Below are 16,573 nucleotides of genomic sequence, written 5' to 3'. Positions count from 1 at the left end.
AATATAGGTAGAGACTGCTCCTTTACCATCAGAATCTGTTTACTTTGAATTAATACATAACAAATCCAAACAAGAGATGTTTGTAAAACACATATGCCCCCATGGTGCAAAATTGAAAAGGGTTATACACACACATCATTTAATTGATAGTAATATCATCAATTCAAAATACTGAGCAGACAATATCTTCCTATGTCAAGAGTGAATTGACCATGTGACCTAAAAATCAATAGGGGTCATCTACTCCTTATGCTGTACCAGTGTACCAAGTTTGGTGTCAATCAAGCAAATAATTCTTAAAATATAGGAGACAATATATTACTATGTCCAGTTCAACAATTGACTTTTGACCTCAAAATCAATAATGGGTCATCTTCTCCTGAAGATGTACCAGTGTACTAAGTTTGATGTCTGTCAAGCAAAAGGGTTGTCAAGATATTGAGTGGACAGTATATTACTATGTCCAGTTTGACCCTTGACCATGTGACCTCAAAATCAATAGGAGTCATCTTCTCCTGAATATACACCACTGTACTAAGTTTGATGTCTGTCAAGCAAAGGGTTCCCAAGATATTGAGCGGACAGTATATTCCAATGTCCAGGTTGACCTTGACCTTTAAACATGTGACCTCAAAATCAGTAGGGATCATCTTCTCCTGAAGATGTACCAGTGTACCAAGTTTGATGTCTGTCAAGCAAAGGGTTCTCAAGATATTGAACTGTCCAGTTTGATCCTTGACCATGTGACCTCAAAATCAATAGGGGTCATCTTCTCCTGAAGATGTACCAAGTTTGATGTCTGTCAAGCAAAGGGTTCTCTAGATATTGAATGGTCAGTATATTCCTATGCCCAGTTTGACCCTTCACCACATGACCTCAAAATCAATAGGGGTCATCTACTCCTTAGGATGTACCAGTATGCCAAGTTTGATGTCTTTCAAGCAAAGGGTTCTCGAGATATTGAGCGGACATTATATTCCTATGTCCAGACTAGATTGACCCTTGACCTGAAAAACAATAGGGGTCCTCTTCTACTCATAAGCAACCCACATATGAAATATTATTATCATCATGTGAATGGTTCTCAAGATATTGAGCGGACAACATGTGGTCTACCGACAGGTGCAAACCAATATGCCCCTCTTCTTTAGGGGGGGGGGGGGGGGGGGGGGGGGGGCGCGCAAATATGCCCCTCTTCTTTGAAGGGGGGTCATAACTAGAATTTAAATCCCAACAAGTTTTGCTAGATTGTTCCTTCATTTGTTTTCCAGAACAAGAATTCATACTCGAGGCAACACGCACTATTCTTATTAGATTCGACACATTGATTCCATATTGCTCAAATCGCCGTTTACCACAAAGTACCAGATTAAAATTTTTCATGTGCTGACTGCTTTTCATACTGTTTCCAAACAAGCAAAACCCAGTCTTTGTACAGTTGTTGTTTTCTATCACTAAATTTTGAATTGCATAATTATAAAAAATGGACGAAATATTATGGACAGTTCATTGGTCATCTACACCTGTTTGAATTGATGTGGCAAGACGATCTCCAAGTACAGTAAAATATGCCTGCAGTGAACACGTTTATATTGAATCTATGCTTACAGTAAAGTGATTTTTATTTCCTATTTTTTAAAAACATTACAGACTTCATGAATATAGTGAATTACATTAATTTATAATGAATGATGATTTGAAACTGTATGTACCGTTTTGAATAGTATACAATTTCATTAACAATGCTACATGTAATATATCATCACAAGATAACTGAATTCAATTTTTTCCTACCCCTTGCTTGTCGTAAGAGCCGACTAAATGGGGCAGTCCCTTGAATGAGACCGCAAAAATTGAGGCCCTGTGTCACAATCAAGATCCCTCCCTGCTCAAGGCCATAAGCGCCGAGCAGAGGCCTAAATTTTTCAACCCTTCATATGAGTGACAAATTCTCAAGAGGGACGTTAAACAATATACAACCAACCTACATTGTACATGATAGTAGCAGTCCCAATTCTTTGATACAAGGACATGAGCTTTATGGCTCAGTGGTTCTAGAATAGATATCTAAATGACTCCATTTTAAAAATTTTGTGCCTTTGGATTTGAGGGCATTTAGTTTTTGACCTGTCCATCTGTCTGTGACAAAATCTTTGACCTGGTGACCTTAACATTAACCTTTGACCGACTTTTGGAAGATCTGAATGTAACCACATCTTGTACATGTAAGAGGTACTTCTTTTATATTTAGCATGTGCATTTTTTGTGAACAGACCTTTCCAACAATACCAGATTTGTTGACATTGTGACTGACCTAGTCTTTGAAAATTTTCAACCAAAAATAACTCCAAACTATAATGTCTAAACAGTCCCACTTTGTTGTAATCCGAGGGCATCAGTGTTTCACAAACACATCTCGTTTAATTACATGCATATAACTTATCTCCTCTTGGGAAGAGGGCTCAATGATCCTTCATTTGAATAGATTTGAAACCTTAAGATGGCCTATTACTATTCGTCAACTTTGATCAGAAAATTAAGCTCCTCACATCATAAAATGGCTTGGGTGAGCTATGAAACATGCAACAATGTGTTGTCGGCATTAGATGTCTTTTTATTCGTCCATGTTATCAAAAAACTTGCACTGCTGGAAGAAAGAATCTTCATTAATCAAAGTTGTGTCTATTAGATAATCATCCCTCATCAGTTCCTCTGCTGGATTTCCTCCAATTTGCAAGATTCTGTCAAGAAATTCAGAGTCACCTAAATTACAGCTGTTTGAGTCATCACTTATAGGACTGGGTACAGAATAGAATCTATCTGGCTCTGAGGCATGATGAACATTGTAGTAGTTTGACAAAGATTTAACTCCAACTGAATGGTTGTCCTCCTCTTCATAAAGCATGCAACAATTGTCGTATTCATCTGACTTGTGACAAATAGAATTTACAGCGCTTAACTCTTCAGATTCGATGTTTTCAGTCATCTCTTCAGAATCTCTCGACAGGAATCTCTCCTGGCAGTAAGATTCTGCTGAATCCTTGTTAACATATAATATCTCAGAATCTCGAGACAGGAATCTCTCCTCACTGTCAGAGTCTGCCGAATCCTTATTAACATACAATATATCAGAATCGGTGAATATTGATTGTACATTGCATAACATTTCATGAGAGTAGGATTTTGTGTTTTTCTCCAGCGAATGTACGGTTTGTTTGATTCTGTTGAATGTGGTTCCTGGTACCCCTTCTTCTGAAGATGAATCCGCACTTCTGGAATACCTACTGATGCTAGGTAGTAAAGGGTGGGACACCAAATTCCTTTCAGACCCCCGGGTATTTACAGTTCCAGAAATAAAGGATGAATTCATCACATTCCAATCAGAAATAGGGAGTGTTGGTTCATTTGCTTCTGAAATATTCCATTTGAAAACATTATTGATGATAAACTTTCTGCATGCAGTCTCTTTGCAATCAGTTTATAATGAAATCCAGTTTGATAAATACATTTATTATATATACTCATCAATGTTTCGTTTTTTGATACTGTGGATTTCAGAGGGTGATCCTGTTTTCCGGATCACCACACTGGTTTTCTGATATCCTCTAAAACTGATGACGTCACAATGCATCAAAGCAAAGTTTTTTGTGGAAAATATCGACCACGTCACAAAACAAAACTGCGTACACAAAACATAATTTCACTGTATGTCTGTGTTTTTGATAATTTGGATTACATTTATTATCTTATAAATGTGGATTTAAAATGCACAAGGGGGTATATCATGAATTTATCATTACTACAGAAACTTATCCAAGGAGTTGGATCTGGATCAAGTCTCTTTGATAGGCACGGATCATCAGATCAAACTCTAAGCATCTCGTGTGATCTGATGATCCGCACCTGTCAACTCGACGTGATCCAACTCTTCGAATCAAGTTACTGTAGTAATAATATATATGTACTGGACTTATCCGTAAAGACTGACAATACCTGGATTTAGGTGAGCTATAGGCAAGCTGGAGAGAACTGGATCACCTGGAAATATGGAGCCATCCTCCACTTCAGTTTTCATTGGAATGGGAGTGCTAGCAAGAGATATAGTGAGCCCATACTGCTTGGCTATATTCAGGAGGTCCTGTGAAATGCATATATACATTGTATACACACATGATTATCATTGTAGTACAATTTATAAATTCATAAAATGTAACAATGTCAATCAAATTCAACCTGACTACAATTAGCCATGTCATTGCCTTTAAATACGTAGATAGTGTACCTGAAGACTGTTGGTAACATTGTGATTACGGACATCTTTTTGATTTTCTTTTATTTCGACCAGTTCCCCATTGGATCTGAATTGCAGGTGACACTCCTTTTTCCTCTTTCTTGATCTCTTTTTTTCTAAAACGCAGTTCTCAAGTTATCAACCAAATTCTTTCTACCTCATGATAACAAAAGCAATGGAAGATTCAAGAAAACAATATAATTCAAAGTCTTAACTACGGACTTAAACATCGTACACCACCACTCCCAAGAGATTTTTTTATTGTCATTTGACAGAGATAATATGTGCTAAATCTACATCATTTTCAAATATATATATAAACCTTCCCATAATTATAAGATAACAATTAGAAATGAGCATAAAAAATACTCATGCATTCATATTAATGATTGATGTAATATGAATGTTCAATGATCGGGGGGAAATCTCATCTAATTATCTATGCATCTGTATAGGATGCAAAATTTATGTAGTTGTCAAAATAATATGAAGAGAAATGCTGATGTTAGTATAAAAATATTTTTCCAAAAATTATATTTCAAAGCATTCAACATCAGTAGAGCTGGTTTTATCTGAAATCATTTTTTTGCGGTAAATGACAGCTAGTTTAATATTTCTTTGACTTCATTAGGTGTGTACTGTGACTATGCAGAGATTGCATACATTATGGAAATTTCAAGGTGACGTACAGGTTACACAAACTCGGTTCCCAGTCGATAACACGACTAAGTACTCATTAGAAATAGACCTACAACTGAAATTTGTAATGTTGGGTTCATCCAAACTGAAACACACCGGCATCTGAAATACTGTATGTATAATTAAATGTTTAAAGAACTCTACAAATTACGAAGATATACATCACACAGTTTCAAGTATGCTGGTTTATGATCAGCACCAAAATATATATGTCAGTGTGAAATTAAGATATTAGACAATGACAATGCTTATCCATGATGGCATTAAATTGTTCCAGACCTACCATTGAATTTTGAATATATGTATTTATATAATATGTTTTATGGTGTGACCGTGTTTGAGGGCGAAGCAAACAAATTTTGGCATTAGTATCTATATCCAAAACAGAACCAAAACAACCCGAAGTTAGCACGAGGACGGAGCTGTATCAAAGCATCCTAATTTTGGATATTTGATCCGCCTATATATTGAACGCGGGAAATATAACGCAATTGATGTAAACAGTACATTGTGACGTCATATTCAGCGTCGTTTTTCAGCAAATTTACAAACATAGCGTTTGAACCACAACAACAAACATGACGTTAATGGTGGAGTGATTATATATGATTAAGAAAATAAGATTTACATGCTTTTACGAATTTTATGTAACATCTCAGAACGACGTGAACTAGGGTAGACGAGATTCAAAATGGAGAAATACATGTCCACGTGATAGTATTCGAATCGACGCCATTAGTACCAAAATTTTCAAGTTCCATAGGTATGGTTTAATTTTTCATTGTTTTCCTATATTTTCCTTTTAAACATGTATATATATGTGTTACCTATAGGGAGAGCTCCGCTCTCACGGCCCTTCGGGCCGTGAGAGGGCTTCGCCCTCTAATAATAATAATATTTATTTATATAGCGCCCTATATGACTATAAATTTAAACCACTCTAAAGCGATGCACACATATAGTATGCTAATTAATTAATGTACACATATACATGTAGTATCTTAATAAAGGAGGAATTTGAGAACTATAGAGAAATTTGATGTGAATGAAAAAGCAGAAGATATGTACAAAATATTTTGAAATTAATTTACTTTAATTAGTCAAAAATGCAGTTTTATCAGAAAGTAATCTCTGCTGGACCCATGATCGACAATTCAGCAGTCAACATGATAACTTACTGAGCTACTCAGCTAGGGAATTAAATCTAAAAGGAATAGACAAATATTCCTGATATCTATATTTTCATCCATGCTATAAAAGGAAGTCAGCCATTATGATGATGTAGTATGCCTCCTTAAGTTTCTCTGTTCTATATTGAAAATAATTTTGTACTTTTCTCCCAGAGACTTTACCCTGATGCCACAAGACCTTGTAGTTCAGAAACTTAATAATTATCATAGTCATAAGCAACTTATAATGTCAATTCCCTGCAGAACCCATGATTTTATCCATATGACCATCAGGCCGTCCCTCGGGGGTCAGTCATGGCACTCACTCAGGTCATAAGCAGTCTTCATCTTGTAACTGTAGGGAGAAAATGCAGGACCAGACCAGGATTTGAACCCGGACCCCCTGAATCCTTAGTCAGGTGCTCTACCATCTGAGGTATCTGGCCACTGGTGATCGAATATGGCTGATCGCTGCATTTCTTCCTCCTTAAATGTCTTTACACTTGAAAAATAACAACCCAGATTTTTGCCCCTGGCAGGATTTTCACCTGCAAATCCAGGGGTTTTCATTGGCACCAAATGTAACAAAAAAGGAGAAAATCCAACAGATCAGACCTGGATTTGAACCTGGGCCCCCTGAATCTATCTACAAAAAGTGCACATCTTAATGTGTGTGTATAATCAATGAACAAAATTAACCTTTAATCTAGAAACCAAGTATATTTTAGTGTATTTCAAGACCTATTGATTTGCAGCACTGTCAGCTTAGGAAAGCAAACAGAAATAACTGCTTTTTCCTTTACAATTTTATTCATTAATTCCTCCGTAGTGAAGAATTACACAATTGAGTTCATTCAATCCAGGAGGGTTTTGTTTTTATTCAATACTTACTAGTAGATTTTTCATCTGCTTCCTCTATGAATTCTGTTCCTTCAGTTGCTTGGGTGGAATCTGTTTTGTTTTTCGCTAGCTTCTTTCGTTTGGGTGGGTCAGGTTCTGTGTTGAGGGCCCAGTACGAACCCTTACATTGGATGTCTGCCACAAAGAACTTTACTTTCTTAAACCACTTCTGGTACAAAGCATGACGAACTGAGGACTGCAAAAAACATCATTTTTGATACTCCATTAAAAGTTATATTGTGTAAATAAATTGTTCATGCTAATTTTATCCATCATTCATATTCATCCATGTTACTAGTACATGCATGTGGAAGGTTGGGTATTTCCATGAGTAAAAGTGTCCGGGGACTCCTTTAATGCTTAAATGTTTTTTAAGTGTGAAGTGACCATTTCTCGTTGTATTACCTACAAAACAAAACAAGAACTTTACCCTCCAGCTACTAATGGCCGATTTCTCCATATATCTGAAGTAAGGGTACTTGTTCCTGTAAAATGACAAAACACAATAAAAATACAGGATCTTTGAAGGAAGGAATGTGGTGATCAAATGATGACAGATAGAGTATTTGGCTTGGAAATTGCAGAGTTCCAAACTCTCATTACAATTATTAGTACATATAATGTACAGTATTATTAAACTGTTAATAAGGCTACTCACTGTAAAGCAGCATAAATCTGGGGGACTTGTAGCAGACCATTTGGACTTTCCTGGAGTACTTTTGCCACTAGCTCCACTACTTTCCCCGAAGGCCTCAAAAGCTTGGTACCTTTCGAAAAATAATTATGTTAAATTACATGCATGCACTATCATTGTTCATCTATCAATATATCGGTACATACAATTCATATAAATCATAAAACATCATATGTTCATCAAAATTAATAGAATTCTTTATAATGACTCAAAATTATATTCTAAACATTCCTCTCCGTAATCAATATAAATGAAAAATATGTCATTTGCATATACATGTACCAAGTTAAAATTTTCAAAATGGCATTCATTTTACAATAAACATATGGGATGTTTTATTTACCTTGACAATCAAATCAACAGCATTGCTCGCAAGCATGATAATGTTACAGAATTTTCATCATAAGACTTATCTTTCTCATTAAGGGGACACCTTAATTAACAGTAAACTTGTTGATCACTGATACTTATAAAATTTGTATCCAAAAAAAATTGTTTGAGGAAAAATGTTGATTCTCTAAATTATACCACTTGGCTTAAGGGTGGAAATTTCTACTAATCTACAGGTAATGGAAGCTGATATATCTTTGTTGCTTTAATTAGATACAGTTTCAAGAATAACATCACTGTAATGTAGACACTTTCTGTTTTCCTAAACATTATAAGTACTTTGCATTATTTTGTAACCAAGAAAAGTTGGTTAAATTGAAAATTATACAATGATTTTGAGGGTGTGATTTGTGTCAAATTTGATTGCATGTATTTGTATCAATCATTTGCATGGTGAAATAAAAGAAAAAGTATTCAAATTTTATCTTAGTAGTAAAAGCATTTTATACACTTAATTTCAAAATTTTCAGTTTCAGATTTGGCTATAAAATAACAGAAGAAATAAGTATCAGCACCTGTATGATGTTTTCAACTTTTCAGGGTCATAGGTATACTAAAAATGCTAAAATATTGTATATTTATAGGTTATAGACTTTGTATGGGAAAATATGACGACAGAGTTTTTTGGCGCGTACACGGACCGAGCTTGCGAGGTCCGTTCGCGACAAAAAACGAGGTCGTCATATTTCCCATACAAAGTGTATAACCTTTTTATTATATACTTTCAATTTCATTTAGAAACTAACAATAATTTTATTTTTAACAATAACTTTATCAGTTTAACTGAGTAAAAGATGAAAAACACGAAAAATTTGAAAATTAACGGCGTAGAAATTTGATTGTGACGTAATGTTTGCGGGCCGGAATGTTTCCGGGCATATATCGTGTGATATATGCCCGCAAACTTTTAAAGAAAAAAGAAGAGATGAAATTGAAAGTATATAATAAGGTTGTTTATATGGCAACCAATTTACAAATTATATATATCAGGTATGACATATCTATTAGTTAATTCCAATGAAAATTTTCTCCTCTGCATCAAATAATTGGTACTTAAATTTTAAAAATGTTCACTTTTTGTAGTGTCTGTAGTCCTATTTTTAGTAAGAAAAGTTTTGAAACCATTAATTAATAAAACAGAATATAATAAATTTTGTTTTATTCTTCAGGACTTGGAAAAGTAATATTACAAAGAATTTTGTAGAAAATTGATGAACAGTAAAATATCGAAAGCATAATAATAAATAATACAGTGTGAACAGATTAGAGTCCGTAGCCAAACTTTGTTCCTGTCCCAATCTTTTCAGAATTATGTAATAAACCAACAGCTCACTGAAGGTATGGAATTCAGACTATAAAACACAATATAAAATGATTTCTATGTTACTATAATTTCAATGATCATAACAAGGAATTTTTTTTTTCAAAAAAAAAAAAAAAAATATTGCAAGGAAAGTTAATGGTAATTAAGTTGTATTTTAAATGAAAATTTTTTTGTCTTATATTGACATAAGAACAAAAAATAGGTTTCAAAATTTATCCACTTTTAAGAATATAAGTGTAAAGCTCGATAACTCATTGTGACACAAATAGTCTACCCTGATTGTGTTTTAGCAGCATGGAAATTTCAATACTCTTAGAGAAAAACTGTGTATTATCAATGTCAAATAAGCAATTTTAGTGAATTTATGCCTCAGACATCAGCTTCAATGCAAGTCACATGTAACATTATGGTATATTTTGAGTTCTGCTTTTTAAAGAGGGGAAACACCCTATGAAAACTATTTTTGGAGGTTCTGTGTTTAAACCAGAAACTTTTACACATAATGCTTAGTCAAACATACAGACCAAAATCAATATCCCCCAATTTACAATGATTGAATTATTTAATTCTCATGTACCAATAGGCAGCAATTTGGTGTTGTCATAGGGATCCATATCGTCATGGCTTTTGACGTAGCAATTCCGAGTTTCATAGCTTTGCCTTTTATATGATGGAAGGTACTTCAGATGAAAGCAATCCTTATTTGCCAAAAAGGACGGATATTTTAAATGTGATTCTGTTTCTCCCGGCTTGACATAATGGTATATGTCTGCAGCAACAGTTCTGCAATAGTCCTCTGCCCTCTTATGGATGTCCTTTTCTTCATGCTATAAAAATTGTACATTATCAGCTAGATTTTAATACGAAAATATCCTGACTATATTGAATTAACTCAGACAGCAAATAATATTTTCTTTCACCTCCAATCTTATTAAAATCAGACCTTCTCTCCAGTGTAACAGTTGGAGAATATCTCCAATGTAACGCTTAAAGAAAATCTGATTTTAATTAGACTGCTTTCACACCTTACCTTTGAAAACATGTACTTCCCCTTTGAAATTTTTTCCTCAATACTTTTCCTGATTTCTTCTAAATCTTCTAAATCCTCTTCACAGTCTGATTCAACTGTTTACATTATACAAGTCATTTACCAGTATAGCAGTACAAGTAACATTGGCATATCCATACAACAGAAGAGACTTTAGCAAGAATTTAATTTTGGCATTATTAGCGAGGGTGTTGAGATCACTAAAAATTTATTCTGTGATGTAGGTAATGGTTATCTTTCTTAGAATTATAAAGTCGCTAAGTTTAGCTCTTGCTAGATATAATACCCATTTTCATAAGTAAATTGCTGAATTTGTGTCGCGCTAAAAATTTCACTTATATGGTAACTTACATTTGCCTTCTTCGTTAATTCGTAAAATGGGGATGGAGACTCTGAATGTTGGTCTTGAAATCTTTTTGTCTCTCCTTTTCCTGCACTTTTTCTTCGATTTTATAGAAGGATATAAATGGACACAGTTCTTGTCATTCTTTGTAAGAATTTTCAGGATATGTATTTTGTCGTCACAATCCTGAAATGGACTTAGATGTCGACCATTGTTTTTCGTCTTTCGTCTACACCTCTTGGCCTGTTCACAACGTTTGAATCCATGGAAAGTAGTTGAACTATGAATGTTAATGGACACTCTGGGAATAGTTTGGGTACTCTCATTGGAACTCATGCTGCCTGCAAATAGAATTTTTAATAAGACTTCTCTTTCTCTAAAGAAAAGAATTCCAGTAAACACCCTCTACCAATTAATATACAACATTGGAACAGGACTGCTTATACTGGTCATGTTAAACTGAAGTTAGGCTGTAACAGGAAAGGAAAACATGCATCAGCTCAATCAAAACAGGATTTGAACCTAGGACCCACTGAATCTCTCGTCAGGTGCTCTACAAACTGGACTATTTGGGCATAGGCGTCTGCACCAGGCCGACCATCACATTCCATCCTCCATGAAAGTTGTCTCAAAGACAGTGACACGATTCTAGGTCTTTATGTCCTAGCAGGCATTTTCTTTTGTCACTCAGACTAGGAAGGTAGTTTATGGCATCAAGAGTAGGTAGGAAGGGAAAAATGTAATGCACCACACTGGGATTTGAACCCAGACCCTCTGAATCTTTAGTGAAGTGCTCTTATTCAGACCAAGTTCCCTGTCCACCAGTGTTCTAACCAGGTTGACTGCCATAGATACACTTCTTTAAACTTAAAGCTATCATAGGAAACCATGTTTTACAAACACAATTCTGTAATTTTATTTTTCAGAACATTTTCTTATTTAATACGCTACATAAATAGATTGCATGAAAGCTTCAATAAATGCAGTTGTCATGAATATGATTTTACTGTGGTTTAAATCTAATTCCTTAGAAATATCTTAAACAAAATCAAAATTTTGTGGAGATTTATTTTGTTGCATCCAACTGTAAATTTATAGAGAAAGTGTTGATTGAAAACATTCCTCCAGGTACACGTCATCATTTATTTTCAGCTGAAATGACATGCCTAAGGGCCATAACTCTGTCCAAAGTACCTCTATCATGTTCATTTATGATTTCTCCCTTCCTGTTACATTTGGTGCCGTAGACCAGCCCCTGGAATTGACAAGTGAAAATGCCTGCCAAGGGTTTAAGATCCTGGGTTGATGTCTTCAGGTGTGAAGACATTTAAGGAGGGAGGAATGTAGCGGTCAGCCAGGCTCGATCGCCAGTGGCTAGATAGCTCAGTTATTCATAGAGCACCTGACTAGAGATTCAGGGAGCCCGGGTTCGAATCCCAGTCTGGTCCGTTACATTTTCTCCTTTCCTGTTACAGGTGCATCTAATTATTCTATATCCCGAATTTCAATTCAAAATCTCCATGCATGTGTGACCAAGATTACAGGAACTGGTAATTTTCTCTGTAATAATAATAGTAGGGGTCTATACCATACCACCCTTAATAAAAAAAAAACACAAGGAAGGAAACAAGTTTTGCAGTGTTTGAAATTAACCATAGACCGATTTTATGTCAAATGACACTGGTCTATGCCAATCGTAATAGAGATAGACCAAATTGTCTAAGCCAATTTCTAGATTTAAAGCAATAAAGTTATCCCAAAGGACCTCTACATGGTCAGTCGACGTCTGATAAATGTTATGAGGAAATGAGAAGAAAATATGCTTTTTAAACTTGTACATTAGAAGTCAAATAACAATATTTTGAATTAATTTGTGTTTGATTTTTTTTCAATGTTGCGGTCTATGCCAATTCGATGAGGTCTATGTCGTCTTGTTTTGGCATAGACCTGTGGTCTATACCAAGTTTTAAACCAATTTCGAACACTGGTTTTGCTTGAAAAATTTGATTCAAATTAGCTCCAAAATTCTGCTTTAATCATCACCCACACCAAAGTCCAATATTTATGTCATCATTTCATTAAGGGTGGTATAGAACCTTTACTGTTATTATTTCAGACAAAATTAACGCTTCCTGTGCTGAGATAATGAGTGGAAACTGAAGTCCAAGGGGGCACAACTCTGTTACGTGTATTCGTAACAGAGATCATGGTTAGCACAAACTGACATAAACGAGTAACATTACTGCTAGCAGGGGTGGATCAAGGAATTGCGGTTACGGTTAGGGGTGTGCAACTTAATGAGGCAGGGGGTCTGGGGGCCACTTTGTGGCCCCAAGTAGGTCCAGGATGAAGCCCTGGTGGGGGCCCAGAGGGCAAAGCCCCCGGAAGCTCCTGGATTATACAGATTTAATAGGGCTTCAAACATGTGTCCTATGTAGTCATTTTCACTATTTTCTATCATTTTTAATAACGTGAAACTAATAAAATGACACAAATTTTAAGTGGTTTTGGAAAAAATGCAAGTTCTCTAAATAAAATTAATTCAATTCATCACAAAGATTTTGTCATTTATTTCTCCGAGAGTGGAGGAAATTATTGCTTCTTTTATCGTTTACATTTTTCTAAACAAGAGACCATGAATTAGTAAATTACCGTAATTTAAAATTTTCGGGGCCTCTCCCCCTTAAATCCGCCACTGGCTAGGCCCCAACCATCTTCCCAAGTCAAGGGTTTCTGATCCGCTCCGCTCCATATGGATCAGAAATCTTTGACTTGGGAAGATGGGCCCCAACCAAAGTTGAAAATTTTATGCGGTTTCATACACCGGAGAACCATGAACACAAACGTGATGTTGTTAGGCCTATAGAATCTATAGGGTATCTAAACTACCGCTGGGAAGTTCGAAGCGCAGGGATACAATATAATTTATAAAGTGAAAGTGAGGGGGGGGGGGGGTTCAATTTAGGTGTGGGCTTATATTGGGGTTTTTTCGGCGCCTAAAAATTTAGACTGGCACTTCGCCCCTAAAAATTTCAGCAAGGATCGAGGAGTGTATAGAGTCTGTAATCGAGATCCTTTATTCCAAGCATGCATATTTAGTATGTCTTAAGCATCTATGATTTAAAATACACAATCACTGTACCTTGTATGTTTCATAAGTTGTTATCTTCCACGTTAGTTTCATTCCCGTCTGCAAACATCACATAATTTTTTTTTTACGTATATATATGCGTCTCATTGGCTAGCGTAAATGTGACGTTGGAAATGATTGGTTTATTTCTAAGGGACTCAATCCCGCGAAATGCGAAAACTTTCGAGAAGTTGACATGCATGAGACAGCACCCCCCCCCCCCCCACCCCCCCCCCCCCCACACACACATACACACGCGCGAATGTTACCCCTGGACCTCTTGTAACTTTTTTGGTTAATCACCCTTTATGACATATTTCTGGTCCATTCTACGGAATCCGATAGGTGCCAGGATATAGAAATAATATTTATTTAACTGGCGGCCGCCACTTATTATCTGGCGACCACCATATAAATTAACTGGCGGCCGCAAGTTATTTTATCAGGCGGCCGCCACTTAATCTATATATGTAATGTAACGATGTAAAATTTTCGTATCACTGAGTGATTATTTTGGAAAGATTTAGAATAGTACGCAAACACACAGCATCGTTTTTAAAAGTGTATAGGGACAGTCGGAGGAGAATTGTCTTCTACAATTGTTGACAAGCAGAAAAGGAACCTAAAATGTCTTTTTTGTCTAAACTTCGTACTCCTAAATATTGGAGGGAGGGGGCTCCGTTCATCTTTCAATTGATCAGTTCATTCATTATTACATTTTTACCAGTCATTACTACCACCAAAAGAGTGGGGTGGGGCCAATCCGCCAATTAGCCTTATTTCACATGTGAAAATAATTTAGTTTCCATGTGAAAATAACACAAATTGAACGATGTAAAAAAAAAAAAAAATGGAGGGATCAGCCCCGTGGTTCTACGTATTCAACAGTACAATCGATAAAAACACTATATATATATATATATATATATATATATATATATATATATATGGCGGCTGCCAGTTATTTTATATGGTGGCTGCCAGATAATTAACTGGCGGCCGCCACATAAATTAACTGGCGACCGCCACATAAATTAACTGGTGGCCGCCAGTTAAATTATGTGGCGGCCGCCAGATAACAAGTGGTGGCCGCCACATAAATGAAGTGGCGGCCGCCAGTTAAATTATTAATTCAATACCCTGGCACCTATCGGCTTCCGTACCATTCTATGTGCCAATTTAACATTTCATTTAAAAATTAAAAAAACAAAAACAAACCCGACTTAGTATTTCATATGAAGAGGCCCGGGGGTAAACATTCGGGGGGAGGGGGGTGGGGGTAAGGTGCCGTGTCCTGTCCTCAGGCACTTGTGCTTTACTATTATTGATACACCGGTTTACTTTGGAGCAGCGATAATTTGGGGTTTGAATATTAACAGCAAAATGCATTCCTGTAATAGGGACCTAGACATAGATGGTCTATATACAACTACACGTGGACCCAGTATGCACCAGTTACATTTTCTCTAACATGATTACGTCAACAAACGAAATTATTTTCGGGGTATGGTTGGACGTAAGTGTAGTGGGAAGATATGCCTCAAGAATTTTTTCAGATGACGATGCAAGAATATGGCGATATAAGATCTCTCGTGCGCAAATAAAACTAACTGTCCTGTAAATCGGATGTTCTTATGAAGAAATATCAACGTCAGCAACATCATTCGTATCCTTCTAAATGCCATGACAGCCGTAGCTCCCTGAGAAAATATTGCCGACAAACAGGTGTGGTCTATGGGGACAGAAGGGGGTGGTCTATGTCAATATTAAATTGGGACAGACAGGGGTGTTCTGTGTCAATATTAAATTGGGATAGACAGGGGTGTTCTGTCAATATTAAATTGGGACAGACAGGGGTGTTCTATATCAATATTAAATTGGGACAGACAGGGGTGGTCGATGTCAATATTAAATTGGGACAGACAGGGGTGTTCTATGTCAATATTAAATTGGGACAGACAGGGGTGTTCTATGTCAATATTAAATTGGGACAGACAGGGGTGTTCTATGTCAATATTAAATTGGGATAGACAGGGGTGGTTGATGTCAATATTAAATTGGGACAGACAGGGGTGTTCTATGTCAATACTAAATTGGGACAAAAAGGGGTGTTCTATGTCAATACTAAATTGGGACAGACAGGGGTGTTCTATGTCAATATTAAATTGGGACAGACAGGGGTGTTCTGTGTCAATATTAAATTGGGACAGACAGGGGTGGTCGATGTCAATATTAAATTGGGACAGACAGGGGTGTTCTATGTCAATATTAAATTGGGACAGACAGGGGTGTTCTATGTCAATATTAAATTGGGACAGACAGGGGTGTTCTATGTCAATACTAAATTGGGACAGACAGGGGTGTTCTATGTGTCAATATTAAATTGGGACAGACAGGCGTGGTTGATGTCAATATTAAATTGGGACAGACAGGGGTGGTTGATGTCAATATTAAATTGGGACAGACAGGGGTGTTCTATGTCAATATTAAATTGGGACAGACAGGGGTGTTCTATGTCAATATCAAATTGAGACAGGGGTGGTTGATGTCAATATTAAATTGGGACAGACAGGGGTGGTTGATGT

The 16,573-nt window shown here is 36.2% G+C and overlaps 1 protein-coding gene across 1 annotated transcript; it reads right to left on the bottom strand.

Annotated features, from left to right (window-relative positions):
* Positions 1-2,598: 2,598 nt before the first annotated feature.
* Positions 2,599-14,087, bottom strand: LOC125646432 (uncharacterized). The gene is made up of 10 exons (XM_048872704.2): positions 14,001-14,087; positions 10,867-11,199; positions 10,498-10,592; positions 10,045-10,294; positions 7,718-7,826; positions 7,490-7,544; positions 7,051-7,255; positions 4,283-4,407; positions 3,994-4,138; positions 2,599-3,411 (listed from the first exon to the last, which is right to left on the bottom strand). Exons 2-10 carry the CDS (start codon positions 11,192-11,194, stop codon positions 2,615-2,617), a joined length of 2,109 nt encoding a protein of 702 aa, XP_048728661.2. The 5' UTR covers positions 11,195-11,199; positions 14,001-14,087; the 3' UTR covers positions 2,599-2,614.
* Between the last annotated feature and the right edge of the window lie 2,486 nt (positions 14,088-16,573).

Source organism: Ostrea edulis, chromosome 6, assembly GCF_947568905.1.
Source record: "Ostrea edulis chromosome 6, xbOstEdul1.1, whole genome shotgun sequence".
Classification (NCBI taxonomy): Eukaryota; Metazoa; Mollusca; class Bivalvia; order Ostreida; family Ostreidae; genus Ostrea; species Ostrea edulis.
This window is presented reverse-complemented; position numbering and strand designations above follow the sequence as displayed.

Excerpts from the sequence above, each read along its gene's own strand:
- LOC125646432 (XM_048872704.2), bottom strand. The coding sequence starts at position 11,194 with ATGAGTTCCAATGAGAGTACCCAAACTATTCCCAGAGTGTCCATTAAC. Across the intron at positions 7,827-10,044 it reads CACCAAATTGCTGCCTATTG|GTACCAAGCTTTTGAGGCCT; the intron begins GTACATGAGAAT and ends ATTTTTCGAAAG. Across the intron at positions 3,412-3,993 it reads TATAGCTCACCTAAATCCAG|AAGCAAATGAACCAACACTC; the intron begins GTATTGTCAGTC and ends GGAATATTTCAG.